At 39.1% G+C, this 16,662-nt stretch overlaps 1 protein-coding gene and 1 pseudogene across 1 annotated transcript in view; both read right to left on the reverse strand.

Moving 5' to 3' along the window:
- Positions 1 to 5,776: 5,776 nt before the first annotated feature.
- The window catches only part of LOC116437372 (E3 ubiquitin-protein ligase KCMF1-like), a 77,482-nt gene continuing 66,596 nt past the window's right edge, over positions 5,777 to 16,662 (reverse strand). Inside the window, exons 4-7 of the mRNA XM_032095041.1 lie at positions 16,203 to 16,304; positions 13,098 to 13,272; positions 7,512 to 7,791; positions 5,777 to 6,164 (exon numbers count right to left, since the gene is read on the reverse strand). Coding sequence (XP_031950932.1) covers positions 5,912 to 6,164; positions 7,512 to 7,791; positions 13,098 to 13,272; positions 16,203 to 16,304 — 810 coding nt within the window. The 3' untranslated portion in view covers positions 5,777 to 5,911. The remainder of the gene's footprint in view (positions 6,165 to 7,511; positions 7,792 to 13,097; positions 13,273 to 16,202; positions 16,305 to 16,662) is intronic.
- On the reverse strand, positions 11,351 to 12,081 carry LOC116437465 (annotated as a pseudogene).

Raw genomic sequence — 16,662 nt, forward strand, 5'->3', positions numbered from 1 at the left:
CCATGGTGATGACCATGGTGAAGCAGTCTGTCCTCCTGCAGACCATGGGGATCCACAGGGGATGCAGAGATCCATCCGCAGCCTGTGGGGGAGGAGCCCACTCAGGAGCAGGTGGATGCCCGGAGGAGGCTGTGATCCAGTGGGAGACCCGGTGGAGAGGGGCCCCTGCTTCCAGGCTGGAGCAGCCTGTCCTTGGAGGACTGCACCCTGTGGAAGTGACCCACACTGCAGCAGCTTTGGGACAACTGTTTGCCCGTGGGAGGAATTCACGTTGCAGCAGTTTTGGGAGCACTGCTGCTCCTGAGAGTGGACCCATGTTGTAGAGGTTCACGGAGAACTGTCTCCCATGGGAGGGACCCCACGGTCTCACGGGCAAGGACTTCTCTCCCTGAGCAGTGGAAGATGAACTGACCAAAAGCCCCCAGTCCCCTGTCCCCCTGCACTGTCGGTGGGAAGAAGGGAGGGGTTGGGGGAAGAAAAGGTGTTTTAAGGACTTTACTTCTCATTATCCTCCTCTGACTCTGTTAGCAATAAATTCACTTTGTACCTCTAAGCTGAGCCTGTTTTGCCCTTGGAGTGTTTTTTCCGGTCCTTATCTCAACTCATGAACCCTTCATTAATTTTTTTCTCTCGTCTGCCCAGCTGTGGCAGGGAAGGGTGGGTGAGAGTATTTCATGGGTGCCTGGCGTTTGGCCAGTGTCAAACCACAACACCCTTGTAACCAGTTTTTTCTCAGTTCAAAAAGGGATTTTATCATGGTTTCTGATTGTGCTAGAGTACTTTGTTCATGTTTTTTTTAGTATCTTTTATGTACTCTTTGCCTTTTTGATTGTGCAAATTTTTTAAAAAAAATCTGGGAAAATATATAATAACAGAGTCTTTAAAATTTCTACGAAGCCTTATCATATGAAAAGCCTGACAGGCTGTATATCATATTTGTCACAGTTAATATATTTGCATCTACATGTACCATTATCCTATGATATCATTGTGAAGTGTATTTGCAGCCAAAAAACTTAATATTGGTAATAAGAGTAGCCTAGCTTCATTCTTTGCTATCTCTTTTAGGATGTTGATGATTTAAAAAAAAAAAAAAAAAATAGAAAACAAACAACACCCCCCCCCCAACAAAACCCTAAAAGAAACAACAAAATCCTAACTCCAACCCCAACCCCCCAACAAAACCCTAAAAGAAACAACAAAATCCTAACTCCAACCCCAACCCCCTATCCATCTTCTCCTATGTACAAAGACTGCTCCTATTCTTGATGCTTGGCATTCAGGAGGGAAATGGAATTTTTGCAGGCTTTCTTTTATTCTTTCTTAAAAATTATTCCTATCTGCTTTTTTTTTATCAGCTGCTGTTATGTTTGCTGACTGGTGAGTGTTTTAAAATGGTTTGTTCCACTCATGTTGAAGTTTGTGTGTATGTGTATGCACATATAAATAAATAAATATAAAAGAAAGTGTTTTCCTGGGTTCTCTCCAAGAAAAAAAAATCCTATTCAGCTTTGCAAGACTGTATATGTAGGAGCAGAAAGGAGTTATTTTGAATCTATGCTTCACTGCTGTTCATAACAATTGTGAGGTAAGACCAAATAAATATTTTGTTCTCTGAGAACTTCCAAATTTGTAGAAATTCTGTATTCTCCTGAATTTGTGGTACATTTAAACCTCTAAAATTATGCTAAGACATTTAAGAAAATTCTCTAAATACATTCTGGTTTTATTTCCAGGAGGTCATTTATTCTATGTTGTAATGGTAACATATAGGATTTCGTTCTTTGTTCTTAAGCATTCACTCCTAATATTTGTTGCACCCATCAGTTACTGTATGTAGATGGTTCTCTTCAATGCAGGTGATGAGCATCAGGGAAGGAAGGAAGGAAGGAAGGAAGGAAGGAAGGAAGGAAGGAAGGAAGGAAGGAAGGAAGGAAGGAAGGAAGGAAGGAAGGAAGGGACTATTCCTGGTTCCAGCATTGATTCAGCTGATGGGATGTCCAAGGTCTTGGGGATGCTGCCTATGCTTTGTGGGGGTACCTTTTTATAGATAGGTTTTCCCCACCCTGGAGATAAGCTTCTCACTTTCTATGCAAATTAGTTATCATGCACAGTCCGTTCTTTCAGACCTTTCAGAAAATGTGTTGGAGGGCTTTGGAGGTCTTGGGTGGTATTTATTCCCCCCCCTATGTTCCATGCCCACTTCTCAGCCTTATTTCTGTGCTTGCGCTGCGCTGTGTTGTGCCTATCTCCAGGAACTAGAACAAGTACATTTGTCCAGGAAAAGTGCTGCCCTACCTCCGTATGGCCCCTTCTCCAGCCACATCCTGTTCTTTCTCACAGTGTGTTATTACCAACAATCCTTGGTTGGCTCCACAGTCATCCAGCGATTGGTGTTTGAGACATACACATTAGCCCCTTGTCTTCTGGGCTTCTACAATTGGGATGGCTATTAGCTACCGGTCTTAGAGCTCTCAACCGTGAAGTTATAGCATTGCAGAGCAAAGTAAGAGAGTTGGAAAAAGAAAGTCGGGACTTTACAGGATTCAAAGACAAGAAGTAATTACTGCTCAATCAGAGCGACACTATGAGCAGCAGTGCACTGCAGAACAGCTGGAAGCTTGTATTGCTAACAAATGAAGGCACAGAGATGGGAAAAGAAAGGTTTCAATTTCTCAAGTTCGTGTTCTCACTATGAAATCTTGATGGGATTGCAAGGAGTCAGATAGAAATATCTGGAGTAAGTCCCCGGACTCTGAGATTGAGTTCGAGCCAGATTTAGCAGATAGGGACATGGTAGAAGCATGACCCCTCATATAAGTGGAGGGGCAGAGGGATCTGCCAGACAAAGGGGTACAGATCACATGCACTTATAGTCCGAAAGAGTTAAGGGAATTTTTAGAGGTCTACCAGCAGAAGAGTGGGCAAGGCATACTGGCATGGATTTTGCGAGCTTTGGATAGTGGCACTGTGTCTTTCCACTTATTAATATGTGAAAAAGATCTATTAAGCCCTACATCCAGTCAGGACCAGATACAATGGGGATATGCTCAATTACAAAATATCAGGGGTCCTGATGGGCAGGATGCTGCTGGACCTACGCCATACAAAAGGTTGGATGCAGCAGTTTTAACAGCATATGCAGATGCTGCCGAATTAGTGCTGTTCTTTGGAAATTGGTGTACAATGGAAGGAGGTATTAGTTTCTTGTGGCAGATAGGGATGGATCATGTTCTTATTACAGGATCTAGTCTGGATGGGGTAGCAGTAATGAAAAGTATAAAAATGCAGCTTTTGAGAGGGACGCCCGTTTCAGAGAAACCCTTGATTCTAGCAGCAGTCATGAGTGATACTGGTAATATAGGTACCCTAGCAAATACCTTGAGGGAAATCTGGGCTCTAATTTTGGAACCAGCTGTGTGGGTGGTGAATGAAAATAAGTCAACAAAACCAAAGACTTACCTCACAGGTGACAAGTAAACAAATATGGAATGATCTTGTGCAAGCTGGTGTTCCATCATTAGAAATAAATGGGATCACAGCATCAGAAATATTTTGTCCTTGGCAAATTTAGAGCCTATGCAAAAAAATTCTTCCTCCTCCACCCCACCTGCCACCTCACATCGAGGCACTGCCTGGCAAATGCAAAACCACCAGAAATGGACTAGGAAGAAAGTTGTTTGGCAATGGACCAAGCAACAACGAGAAGCCTCCAATGCCTGCCAAAATGCTTTGATTGAACATGCTCAATTACACACTCGTAGGCAAGGATATTCTTTTGAATTAGAAGTAACAATTCTGGATGATATGGCCTTGTGGGGATTGCGGCAGATGACTGGGATGAAAAGTTGAAAAAAATCTGTAGTATTTTGGACCAAGGGAGTACAAGACTGCTATACATTATACCCTGATGGAAAAATGAATTTAAGCTGTAGTTTGGGCACTGCAAGAAAATGGAAGAATCACAGGCCAAAATAGCATGACTGTACACCACCAGTACAAAACACAGTGAGGACTGAAATTCTTTCAGATGGTGTCTCTCCCAAAATATTAGCCACAGGGAAAATGGAATTGTTTATACCAATGGATTCTGTGGTGGGACCACAACCTATTAATCTAGATGTGAACATTCATGTAATAACCCCTGACAATGCAGTGTGGTTCTGTACTCTGTCTTTTCCCTTTATTCTATATACTATGTCAATATCATATTGTTGAGTTATGGAAGAGACAATGAGCACAAGTTGTAACATAGGAGGTTCCATCTGAGAATCAGGAAACACTTTTTCACTGTGAGGGTGACTGAGCTCTGGAACAGGCTGCCCAGTGGAGTTGTGGAATCTCCCTCCTCGGAGATGTTCAAAAGCCTCCTGGACGTGATCCTGGGTAACCAGCTCTAGGAGGCACTGCTTGATCAGGGAGGTTGGACCAGGGGACCTTCAGATGCCCCTTCCAACCTCAGCCATTCCACAATTCTGTGAACAGACAGGGGCCCCAAGACAGAAATGCATGCACATGTAGACACTTGGCTTTTGAGAGAAGCTACAGTGTCCATAAGTAATCTGTAACAGTCCATACCCTTAATATATCCAAGACAGGTTAAAAAAAGGCTCTCATTTCTTTTAAAGACAGAGGGAGATAGACAAGTTAGAGGTACTGTCAAAGCTCACAGTTCTTCCAGCCTCATTGCATGTCAAATGAGCAATCATGCTGGTACTTTCTCTGTAGAATCACTATTAAAATATTACCTTTGTGTGCTAAGGCCAGACTGCTGAGCCCATCCCATGCTTAGTTTGCAACCCATTGTGCTTCTATTCAAAACCCAAATCTCATCCAGACCAAGTGTCATGTTTCTTTCACCAAGGTTGATAGGAAGTTAGCATTAAGAATCCAAATTGTAATATATGGAGATATCTGGGAAGTCAAATCCTCAATCTCTCCTAATACTAAGGAGTCTCTGTAAACTATGAAGAAAATACATAACTCAAAATTATAAGGACTATGAAATCTTAAAACTAAAACAACATAATCCAGGTTAGCACACACCCCCCACCAGTGAATATATGAATAATTTATACCTAAATAAGGTATATTTAACACAAAAAGGAAAACTTTAAAGAAAATTGAACAAAATTTGGTGTTAGGGCACACAGAAGCCCTTTGTAGTAGATTCCAGTAGTGGCTCTTGTTTTTTGTCTCCTACAGATGACTACAAAGTTCAATTCCACTTGGATATGATGTCTTACAGGGCAACATGGTGGTCACAATACAGCAAAATGTTACACTATGTAAGCAAAAATATAGCCCATTGCAGAGTTTTCATTAATATGCAGGGAGAGCACATAAAATCATGTGTTACTCAAAGACTATTTCATGGCTGCAAACTGCTAGTGAGCATTAATCTTTTTTTTTTGGTCACATTACCTTTGAATAATGGGAAAGCTTTGGTGTTTTATAGTTTTACTCCTTGTACTTAGACTTTTTAAAATGACAAGGTCACTAAAACTCATGCACACTGTAATAAAAATCATGCAGTAGTTAAGGTAAACCATCCAAGCAAGTTTTATTCATTAATATTCATAAATACACACAGCAGCTTCATTAGAGACTTTTTCATTTTTTCCTCTTCAGTTTGAATGTGGAGTATTAGGAGAGCTTTCTTGCACGTCAAGCTACAGGACACAGAGCTTTTTTTCTCTGCACTGCAACCTATATTTATCTGCTAAAAGTAAAAATTGGTTAAGTGGAAATGATTATCGTATATATCTTTTCTCTTTTCCTTTGAATGTACACAATGTAACAAGAGTGACAGACCTGAAATTACAATCACCAAAACAAACCCAAGATAGTTGTTGTCCACTTTCATTGGCAAATACAGCACAGAGGACATTGTCTGCAAAGTGGGATGCCATCAAAGAGGAGGCTCATTTCCTTTATTATTCTCTTTTAAATTTAGGTTTTCTAAAGCAACATCTAGAGGCATAATATCTACACAGCCCATAGCACCAAAATCAGCAATCTCTCCCCGTTCATCCTCATCTGAGGAGGAACTTTCTTCCTGCATCAAAGTGGACAATAGAAGCTCTTGAACAAACAAGCTGCGATCTGCCTGTTCGCTTTCTTTTGATTGACGCTCTGCTTCTGACATCTTAGGATCATTCAACCTGTAGAGAAACACAGAAAAATAAGACAGGCTTAGTAGTATCAGCAACAAAATGGGCTTTCACTAATTGCCTAAACAGTTGGACTGATGCATGTTGAATAACATCTGAAAGCCATTCCTTTGAGAAACAACCTAGGTACTGCTGCACTTTTTTTGACATGTACAAATCTGACAATATCTGGCACTCCTGATGTAAGAATACAAACATTTAACAAACTTGTTCCTAGATGCTTCCAAAAAATCCTTCATAGAAGTAGATTCTAAGGCTGAAGGAAAAAAAAAAATCTATTTCTGAAGTTTGTTTCCCCTCAGAGGGATTTTGTTTTAAGGGGCATTAAAATTCTCTAGTCATCTCTTAAGTGCTCATTTTGTCCCCAGGACAACTTCTAAATGCAAGCATGACACAAAATACATTACTACACACATAATGCCCAGAGATTCCCAAAGCACAGTACATCATTCCCTTCACTTATCAGTCCATGCACCATCACCTATTAGAAGCAAGAGAATTGCTTGTTTCAGTTTTATCCTAGCTCACAAGATCAGTGACTGACATTTGCAGATACTTTCCTTAAAGTTATGATTTTCAAAAAGCTTTGGATTGAGATATTATCACAAGTTTTGATAGAAATCAGCATGACAGCAATAACTTGTCCCAAGCCCAGTTTCTAGACACAGAAACTGTTTAAATGCTTTTGTTCTTTCTCAACGTGCAACTGAAAAACATCCTCCCCCTTGAATCCAGAAAATCAATATTCTAAACCTCCAAAAAGAGCTGGAATGAGTGGGCAACTCTTCTATAGTAGAATGGACTAGATGATCATTATAGGTCTCTTCCAACTGAACTATTCTGTTGTATAGAACTGTAGGATCTAACTATACTTTCTGAAACAGATATGCATGCTGGTTATTAATAGCACAATCCTTGTTTTTTTCATCCAAAATATTTTATATATAAACCTCTATTCAACCTTCAGCCTTCATTAAAGATTCATTTCCTATTACATAAAACTAACTTTAAAGTTCTCTCCCCTCACATTATCAGCATAAAAGTTTGAAACATATTGTAAAGGCTCTTATCAGAAGTAGTAGGGTAAACAAACACAGGTTAACAAGGCAATATCCCATATGTTTCTCTTCAAATTGAGAAACAACAAGTAATATTTATTCATTGCCTAGGAACAAACAGCAGGGTTGAAAAGATGATGTCACAAATGCAAACAAAAGCATAGTATCTCAACTACAAACTTCATTAGTGATCTGGCAGTAGTTTTACTGAACTCTATGTCCATAACAAGACCAAGGAAAACAGAAATGGAAGAAGAGTTAATACCATGAACCAAATTACCTCATAAGAAGAAACTGGGAATTCTGTATAGTCTGATGATTGTTTTCTGTGTTAGATGTATTGGTTGCTGCTATAGATTGTGTAAGAGTGGTGGGTATGCTGCTTGTGTTAGTGCGTCTAGTTGCATTGCGTGCAGTTTCCAGTTGTTGTCTTGCTGCCTGTGCATGCTGTCTTTCCAACTGCAGTTGCATCTGCAGCTGCTGTAACTGAGAAGCAGAAGGGCCAGAAGAATTGAGCTGCCCTGCAGAACGTCTCACGCCTGATAACTGAGATAAAAGCTCTGCCAGAAAAGAGAGAAGTTTCTACAGTGAAATCTGCTTAAATACATATCACACAACAGCATAATTATGTCCTGAATACCAGTATATCAATTCCTTTGCTTTCTAAAAGCTTTCATTGATGAAATTCATGAACAAATTGTATTGATTTGAAAAGCTTCATGAGCTATCCATTACAAGCACCCAGTGTCTCCAAACCCATGGGAAGATTATCTAAAGAACTATGTATAAAAAAAGAGTCAAAGCTTAAAGCTTTTTAAACTGATAAGAGTCAACCTATGGGGAATATCATATAAGCAATATCCTGTGCAAGAATTCTCTAAAATTTTATCTTCAAGTTAGTCAAAATAGTTATTAACCCCTTCAATTCTGACTTCAGTTGGTGGCTTTATGCACCTTCAATGCATATTCCAGAGGGAAGCTGTGCTGAAGAAAAGACAAATAACTATAGCATAATTTCAGACATTTTTAGAAAATATTTAATTCAGAAAGACTTTTTAAATGCTGTATTATATGAAAAATATTTGACCACAGGAGGGTTTTTTTTGTGCAACTTTTGACCTCTGCTGAAAAAAGAGAAATTCTAATGATAAAAAAGTTAAATCGAGCCTGGATTCCTTTCTTTCAAAGTTCAAGACTGTGACAAATTATGTCCATGCTAAGCATTTCCCAAAATAAACATTAATAATAAGTTATTGCCCAGCAATTTACTACATATTATATTCCACACAAAGTTGTGAGTACTACTTTGTTGTGTATGATACGAGGGCAGAAGTAGTAGATTACCTTTTTCCCTATCCATCCAATCCTCGTTAAAGCTGCAAGTCATTATTACAGGTCATGAAAATTTTCCTTCCATCTCACTTTCATTATATAATCCTTTGAAACTAGGCTTTTCTTAGGGAAATAAAGCACAATGCAGTAGTTCTTTGCATCTGGAACACTTGGAATGCCAACAGTAAATGCTCAAGTCACTTTTAATCAGCACAGCTAACCATATTACTATCAGCTACCAATAATATTTTATTTCACTAATTACTGATAACCACCACAAGGAGAAAAATAAATAAATAATGTGTACATGTCTGTTACAAGCACAAGTTCTAACTTCTGGTAGTATGTACTAATTATTACCCCAATACAAAGGAAGACTTATAACACTGCCAGGTAAGACATATTTTTCCTTGCTGTTTGTAAGATCACTTTGAGTACAGCTTAACAGAACCCTAGTAGCAGATGTGAATTTGTGAATTTGAGACACAGGCTTGGCATGACACAGACACCCAGCCAGGCTGCACTACATTCTCTGAATGGAAAAACATTGACCAAAAAAAAAAAAAAAAAAAGAAAAAAAAGGAAAAAAGACAAGACTCAAAGGAGTACCATTTTATTACACATGCTCCTAAATGGGAAGGTCTTGTGAGGCTGAAATAAACCAAGGCAGCCACTTCATGTTTAACTCAGCTAAACTAATACCCATTGCATTGGTAAGAGGAAGTGTTGCACTCCAAGACTCCAGGACACACAAACATCCTCCCTTCTTGCACCAACTCTAGTGCTTTAAAGACCCACAACCTAACTTAAGTCATTAAGATGACAGAAAACTTTTCATCCTCTTTTGCTGGGATATTTTTAGTAGCAGGAATACAGCCTGCAGGTCTCAGGAAGTGATTTTTTTCCCTCTATTTGGCACTGGGGCAAAGCCACATCCAGAGTTCTGTGTTCAGTTTTAGCCTCCCCAGGACAAGAAACACATGGACATAACAGAGCAAATCCAGTGGAGGTCCACCCAGATGATCAGAAGGCTGGAACATATTACAGGAGGAAAGAGTGGGAGAACTGCTTTTGTTCAGACTGGAAAAGAATACTTTGTAAGATATCTTACTGCTGTCTGAATCTACTCAATTGGAAGATACAGAGAGAACTAAGATAGACACTTATAATTTTTCACTATATGAGTGTAAGATTGATATCTCTAAGATTTTACATTAGACTATCAAGTCCAACCCCCCTGTCATGGGCAGGGACATCTTTCACTAGATCAGGTTGTTCAAAGCCCCATCCAACCTGACCTTGAACACTTCCAATGATGGGGCATCCACAACTTCCCTAGGCAACCTGTCCCAGTTACGATGAGTTACCCACATCGTAAAAAAAAGTCTTCATTATGTCCAATCTAAACCTATCCTCCTTCAGTTCAAAACTGCTGCCCTTTGTCCTGTCACTACAGGCCCTCATAAAAAAACCCCAACTCTGTCTTTCTTATAAGCCCCCTTTATATCTTGAAAGGTTGCAATAAGGTCTCCCTGGAGCTTTCTCTTCTCCAGGATAAACAACCCAAACTCTCTCAGCCTTTCTTCATAGGAGAGGTATTCCAGCCCTCTGATCATTTTTGTGACCCTCATCTGGACCCACTTTAACAGGTCCATGAAGTCCATGTCTTTTTTGTACTGCTGTCCCCAGAGCTGGACGCACACTGGATGCAGGACCTCGCACTTGGCCTTGTTGAACTTCATGAGGTTCCCATGGCCCCACTACTCAAGCCTCTCAAGGCCACTCTGGATGGCATGCCTTCCCTCTAGGGAATCAACTGCACCACTCAGCTTGGTGTCATCTGCAAACTTGCTGAGGATGTACTCAATCCCTCTGCATCATTGATAAAGATATTAAATAGTACTAGTCCCAATACGGACCCTTGAGGAACACCACTTGTGACTGATTTCCACTTGGACATTGAGCCATTGACTGAAATTCTTTGGATGCAGCCATCCAGCCAGTCCCTTATCTAACAGTCCACCTGTCAAACCCATCTCTCTCCAATTTATGGCAAGAATGTTGTGAGGGACAGCATCAAAGGCCTTACAAAAGTCCAGATAGATGACATCCGTAGCTCTTCCCCTGTTCACTAATGCAGTCCCTCCATGAGAGAAGGCCAGTAGATTAGTTAGGCATGATTTGCCCTTGCCTAGGGCATGTTGTCTGTGTCTAATCCCTGCCTTCCATATGCCTTGACATAGCTTCCAGTAGGATCTGTTCCATGACCTTACCAGGCACAGAGATGAGGATGAATGGTCAGGAGTTCCCAGGATTCTCTTTTTTTAAAAAAAATTAATTGGTTGCATATATTAACATGTGTTATAAGATTTTTCCTAAGGAAGCATTACACAATACATGGATACTGTAAAAAGATCTGATTAGTTAAAAGCAACAAGCATTAACAGAGATACAAAACTCAACCTAGTCAGACTGAGTGCTGAGCTTGCAATGAACTATGGGTAATCAGCCTTTCCAGTTGCAGCCTTCACAGTGGAAAACACGAGACAGTTAAAAATGTATGTAAATTGTTACACAGATTACCTGTAAACAGTTTCTCTCCATTGGACACCTGGAATTAAATTCAGTTCCAAACATATATGAGAGTTTCCATTCTAAACTAAGAGAAAGGTCTGTTACCATGAAGTGTGATGTGGATGATGTGGGGACATGAGCTCTGAAGTGTGGGACTCAGATGCTTATGAGAGATGGGTAGATTTTAGCAGCTGGAGATGGAAATTTTTTTTAAATTTCATTTTAAACACAGAAGAGGGACTGTGTGTTTGAAGGCCTAAGTGTGATATTCATTTGTGAAGGACTGTGCTCAACCCCTCCCTTTCCCCTCAGCAGCTGCAACTCTCCACAGAAGCCTTCATTCAGTCATTCTTGTCTAGTTTAATGGGTTTGAGGAATTCATCGTAAAGCTCCACTTCTGTTTCCTGTTTAAGTGCATTTCATGCAATCACCTGGAAAGTTTGTTCCACATTAACGGCCTCCTTGGCACTGATTTCAAAGTAAGGGATGTTGTTTTTACTGTAACACCAGGCTTGCACCTGTTTTGTGGTGACTTGTCTGTTTTCTAGGTCAATCTTGTTTCCCAGCACAAAAAAAGGAATCCTCAGGATCTCTTGGACTGGCCTGAATGAGGAATTCATCCCTTGGGCTGTCTAGGGTTTTAAATGTGTTGGGGGCCATGACATCAAACACCAGGATGCAGCAGTCTGCTCCCTTGTAGAAGGCAACTCCCAGAGACTGAAATTGTTCCTGGAGTGCTATATCCTATATCTGCATTGTCACGAGCCTGTCATCCACCATGACCTCTTTTGTCAGGAAGCCTGCACCTATTGTAACTTTGTACTGGTTACTGAATTGCTTGTTCACATACTGGTTCATGTGTGATGTCTTTCTCACCCCAGAGTCTCCAATGATGATGACTTTAAGTAACACTTTCTTCCTAGAAGTCATCTTTTACACTGGTGCATGTGCTGTGGCACCTGGCCTGAGACTTGCTGCCCTTTTACTCTTCTAAAAAATGGGTGTGATGTCTCCCTTTTTCCAATCACTGGGGACTTCACCTGACTGCCATGACTTTTTAAATATCATGGAGAGTGGCTTGGCAACTACATCAGCCAATTTGCTCAGGACTCTAGGATGCATCTCATCAGGTCCCATACACTTATGTACGTTCAGGTTCCTCAGGTGGTCATGAACCTGATCTTTACTTACAGTGAGAGGGACTTTGCTCCCCTAGTCCCCATCCTGCTGTCCATCCACTCAAAAATTCAAAAATACATGCATACATGTCATATGAGGAGAGGCTAAGAGACCTAGGACTCTTCAGCCTGGAAAAGAAAAGGCTCAAGGGGGAGGAATCTTAACAGTGTATATAAATACTCGATGGGAGGAAATGAAGAAAAGGAAGCCAGACACTGTATTGCCCACTGACAGAACAAGATGCAATGGGCAGAAATTAAAAAAAAAAGAAATACATCTGAACACAAGAAAGCACTTTTTACTGTGAGGGTGACCAAACTATAAAAGGCTGTCCAGAGAGGTTGTGGAGTCCATTGGTAAGAATATTCAAAACCTGACTGGACATGGTCCTGAGCAACCTGCTCTAGGTGGCCTTGCTTGGGGGCAGGGGGGAGGAAAGTTGGATGGGGTTGTAGTAGGTGATCTTAAAAGGTCCTTTCAAATGTCAACCATTCTTTGATACCACCTGTGAACAGGTCAGTCATGGGAATGAGCCTGGAAGTCTCTAAAAGCACAAGCTAAAGGGGCAGTGTTTTTAATTTCAGAAGTTCCAGGTTCAGTCCCTGGAGACAATCCAATTAAGGATACTTTTCATCAGTAAATACCCATCAATTACGACATTGGGAAGCATTTAAAAAAAACCCCAAACCAACAGAAAAACAAGACAACCATTATCATCCTGGACTTTGTTTCAAAGTCTATTTAAGGACTCTGATCTAAAATCAGTGGTTACAGCTCTTACCAGCTATAGGATCCATGGTTTCTCTATTGCTTGGAGAATATGAACTCTGAGAAGATGAAAGCCCACCGCTGGAACTGCTAGTAAAGTGCATGTTTGATCTACGTGCACGGGGGCCTCCCAAACCTCGGCCTGGGTGAAACATTCTACGTACATGCCGAACACCACTAGATTCATCATAACCAAGCAGTTAAGAAAAGTCTATTGCTATCAATTATTAAACAGCAAGAACATTTACTAGATTGAATAATTGAGCAACACATTCCGCATTCATAAAACAATGATTCAACTTTATAAGCACAATGTAATCATAGCTATGGTGCCAGTCAGATCTATAGATGTGAACTCAAGGCACCCAAGGCTCCTTGCACCAAATTCATCTTTCCCAGGCTTTTTATCATGTTTAAGAAATGTCAGGATGGATTTTCTGCCTTATGGATCAAAGTTTCTACTGGTAATGCTACAACTGATGATGCATATTCAGCAGAACACATTACTCAAAAGACATAAGGATTTTAACATCAAAATTGGGAAAGAAGGGTATTTAAATACTGAAAATAATCTACAAAATTTTATTGCTATTCTTACCACACAAATGTGTTCTCCCAAGACAGTCTAGGTAAAGTTTCCTTTTACCTTAAGAAGCACTAGTGCAATTAACTACTAAGCTAGGAAATAATGTACTTATACATATCATATTTTTCCAATTTCTAAACTAGTAGCTTTAGCTCACCTTATCTCCAATTTTCTTATTTTCAAAAATAGTATGTTTATCACTTGTATAAAATCTATTATCTGGAGCAGACTGGTGCCCAATGTCTTATCCCACAACACATAAATATGGTGTAGAATTCATTTCCTCATGATATTACTGAATTGAAAAATTTAAGACTGAAAAATTAAGACTTCTTTTGGCAAGTAAGAATGTCCAGTTTCTATAATAAATACTTCCAGGAATAATTGACTCTTTTAAATCTATTATACTATAGAGCATAAAAACATTTCACTTGCAGGATTTAGGATGGGGGGAAAATCTCCTTGGGACAAAATATAGTTGTCTAGCACAGATTGGTTTGTTCCTCCTTTGAATCTGTTGATACTGAATACTGGTAGTGACAGAACATTGTCACTAATATTTTACTGATTGACTACTGCTCTCAGGTAGTTTGGGAAGCTTTCCATAGCTATATCTGACAGAAAAATGCCCCGATTCTGGGCTTTTTTAAAAGTAAACTTGGAAAATAAGATAACTGGAACATCCTTAATATAAATCCTTTGAAAAAGTCCAGCCTTGGTCTCATTTACAAAAGTATCATAGTAGCTTGCTCACTGTACCTTTCAAAGTGTTTTCAAGAAAAACAACATTATTTACTAGTCAAGAGTATATTGATGTCTCACCCAACTATGCTGGGGTTAAAAAAGCATTTGGAAATCTTAACTCATTGCAAACATATACTGAAAACAACCAAGCTAGAACCATTTACAAGGTCAGGACTAAAGTCATGTTTTAAACGGTAAAACAGTTGAAAATTGTTTAAGAAAGAAACTGGAATTTAAAGAGCTGTTCAGAGTCTCTAGGGATAAGGATGGTATCTTGCAGTGTTTGCACAGGATTCTTCACAAGAAATATGTGCAGCCATTTAAAACAGCTTTAAACACCCTTCTAACTGCTACACAGAAGACTATATCCTTTCCTAAACTGATAGCAACTGGGCAGGAGGAAATCTCTTCCCCATTTCTTCCTTTTAGTCTTAGCTGTCAGAAGATGTGAAATAGCACCCAACATGGAACAATTAGTCCAGAAACTCTATAAATTTTTGTGATTAGCAACACTGGTTGCTAAAATAATGTTGTACAGAGACTTACATATACATTTCCTATAATTATTTATATAGACTCCTCCCATCAGTTTTGTGATGACTGACATTGTGGCCTTACTCAGTAACTGAAAAGATTATTCTGATTTTTCTAGCTCTTATGTAGCTAGTAATAAACATACATTTTCCAATTAAAAGTTATCTGACATCATCGATGTGGGAGGGGAAGTAAAAGCTCCAGAAGCATGAATTCTAATCCAACACCTCATCCACTTCAATAGGAAGTCAATTTCACTGTGTAATTGGGCTGACAATTTAAATGCTAAAAAATTTAAATACAGACAACAACCAAAGAGAAACCATTTCCTCTAATGTTGCTAGCAGTAGATATAACGAACTTGAGTTGTTAGGCCTTAATTTTATTTAAGAAGCCCTGAACAAAAAAGGGCACTATCAAATTATACTAGGAGTGCATTTTTTTAAATGAGATACAGAAAGATCACTTAATGAGCTTTTTATGATGGCCTGTACTTCCATGAAGTAAGAGTATCTTCTGAAATTATGTTGTATTTGTACAGCAAGAAACAAGCCACATTACTATTCTTAAGACCAAGTAACAGAAAGAAAATTGTACTTAAAAGTGCAAAGAAACTGACAGTTTGAGCTCTTCAGTCATTGAGAGTAGTTATAGCACTACAATTTGCAGTTAACAAAGATAGCCCTAATCCCTAGGAAGTCTCCTGATAGGTCTTCTAGTTATATATTTAAAAAAGTCAATAAATAACAGGCCGAAACTACCCTATTGAAATACAGTTAATAAAACAAATCAAATATTTAAGATCCCTCGATTTCAAAGTCCAAAGCATTTTCTGACACATATGCTTTTGGTGAAATCTGCTTTCATCTTGGAATTATCTATAAAACACTATTGCATCTGGATTGCTGCTTTCCCAGACACAAAATGGCATCAGAACTAATGGCCAAGAAGGGTAAAAATTGCAGAAAGAAGCAACTGGGTGTCAGAAAGATCTTTAAAAGCTTTCGCTATCAAGAATAAAACAAAAACACACACCCACATTATCAAGCAACACCTAAAGCCTATTCACAGTCTGATGGATATAAATATATATATATATATATAATTCAGACATATAGTTCCCCTATAACTAAATGTGAATTCTAAAAAATAAGCTAAACCGATGTAGCCACTTGACTACAGAAGTCAGAACAACTAGTTACAGCTATCATAAGGAACAGTCTATCCCTTTTCCCTCAACTTAATAAAGGATATTAAATCTCTAGGAGCTCTGTGTTCCAGTGTAAGATGAGCTGCAAAGTCATCTGTGACATGATTAGGATCCCCTCCAGGTAATGCTGCACATATTGGACAGATCTGAAACAACAAAGTGAGAAAAAAAAACCAAACACAACCAACTTTACACAAATCACAAAACACAATTCAGAATTGATCACTTGACATGGATTCTTATACTTTAAATATCACATTCTAATCCTACACCTAAACAGACATAATTTAAAACAGTAAATGTGTTCAAACACAGCTGTTAATTGAAGCATCTTTTTAAGTCTCACTTTTCCTTGTAATTATGCTTTTAATAATACCATGGAAAGCAAAAAGTAAAATTTTTAAATCCTATCTGCAATGTTTCAGCTTTCAAAATTGTCTTTATATGTCAATTGCAGCAGACAGTAAGTCTAATTACACAGGATTACTGCTTGAATGTACCTAT

The sequence above is a fragment of the Corvus moneduloides genome, chromosome W, assembly GCF_009650955.1.
Source record: "Corvus moneduloides isolate bCorMon1 chromosome W, bCorMon1.pri, whole genome shotgun sequence".
In the NCBI taxonomy this organism is placed as follows: domain Eukaryota; kingdom Metazoa; phylum Chordata; class Aves; order Passeriformes; family Corvidae; genus Corvus; species Corvus moneduloides.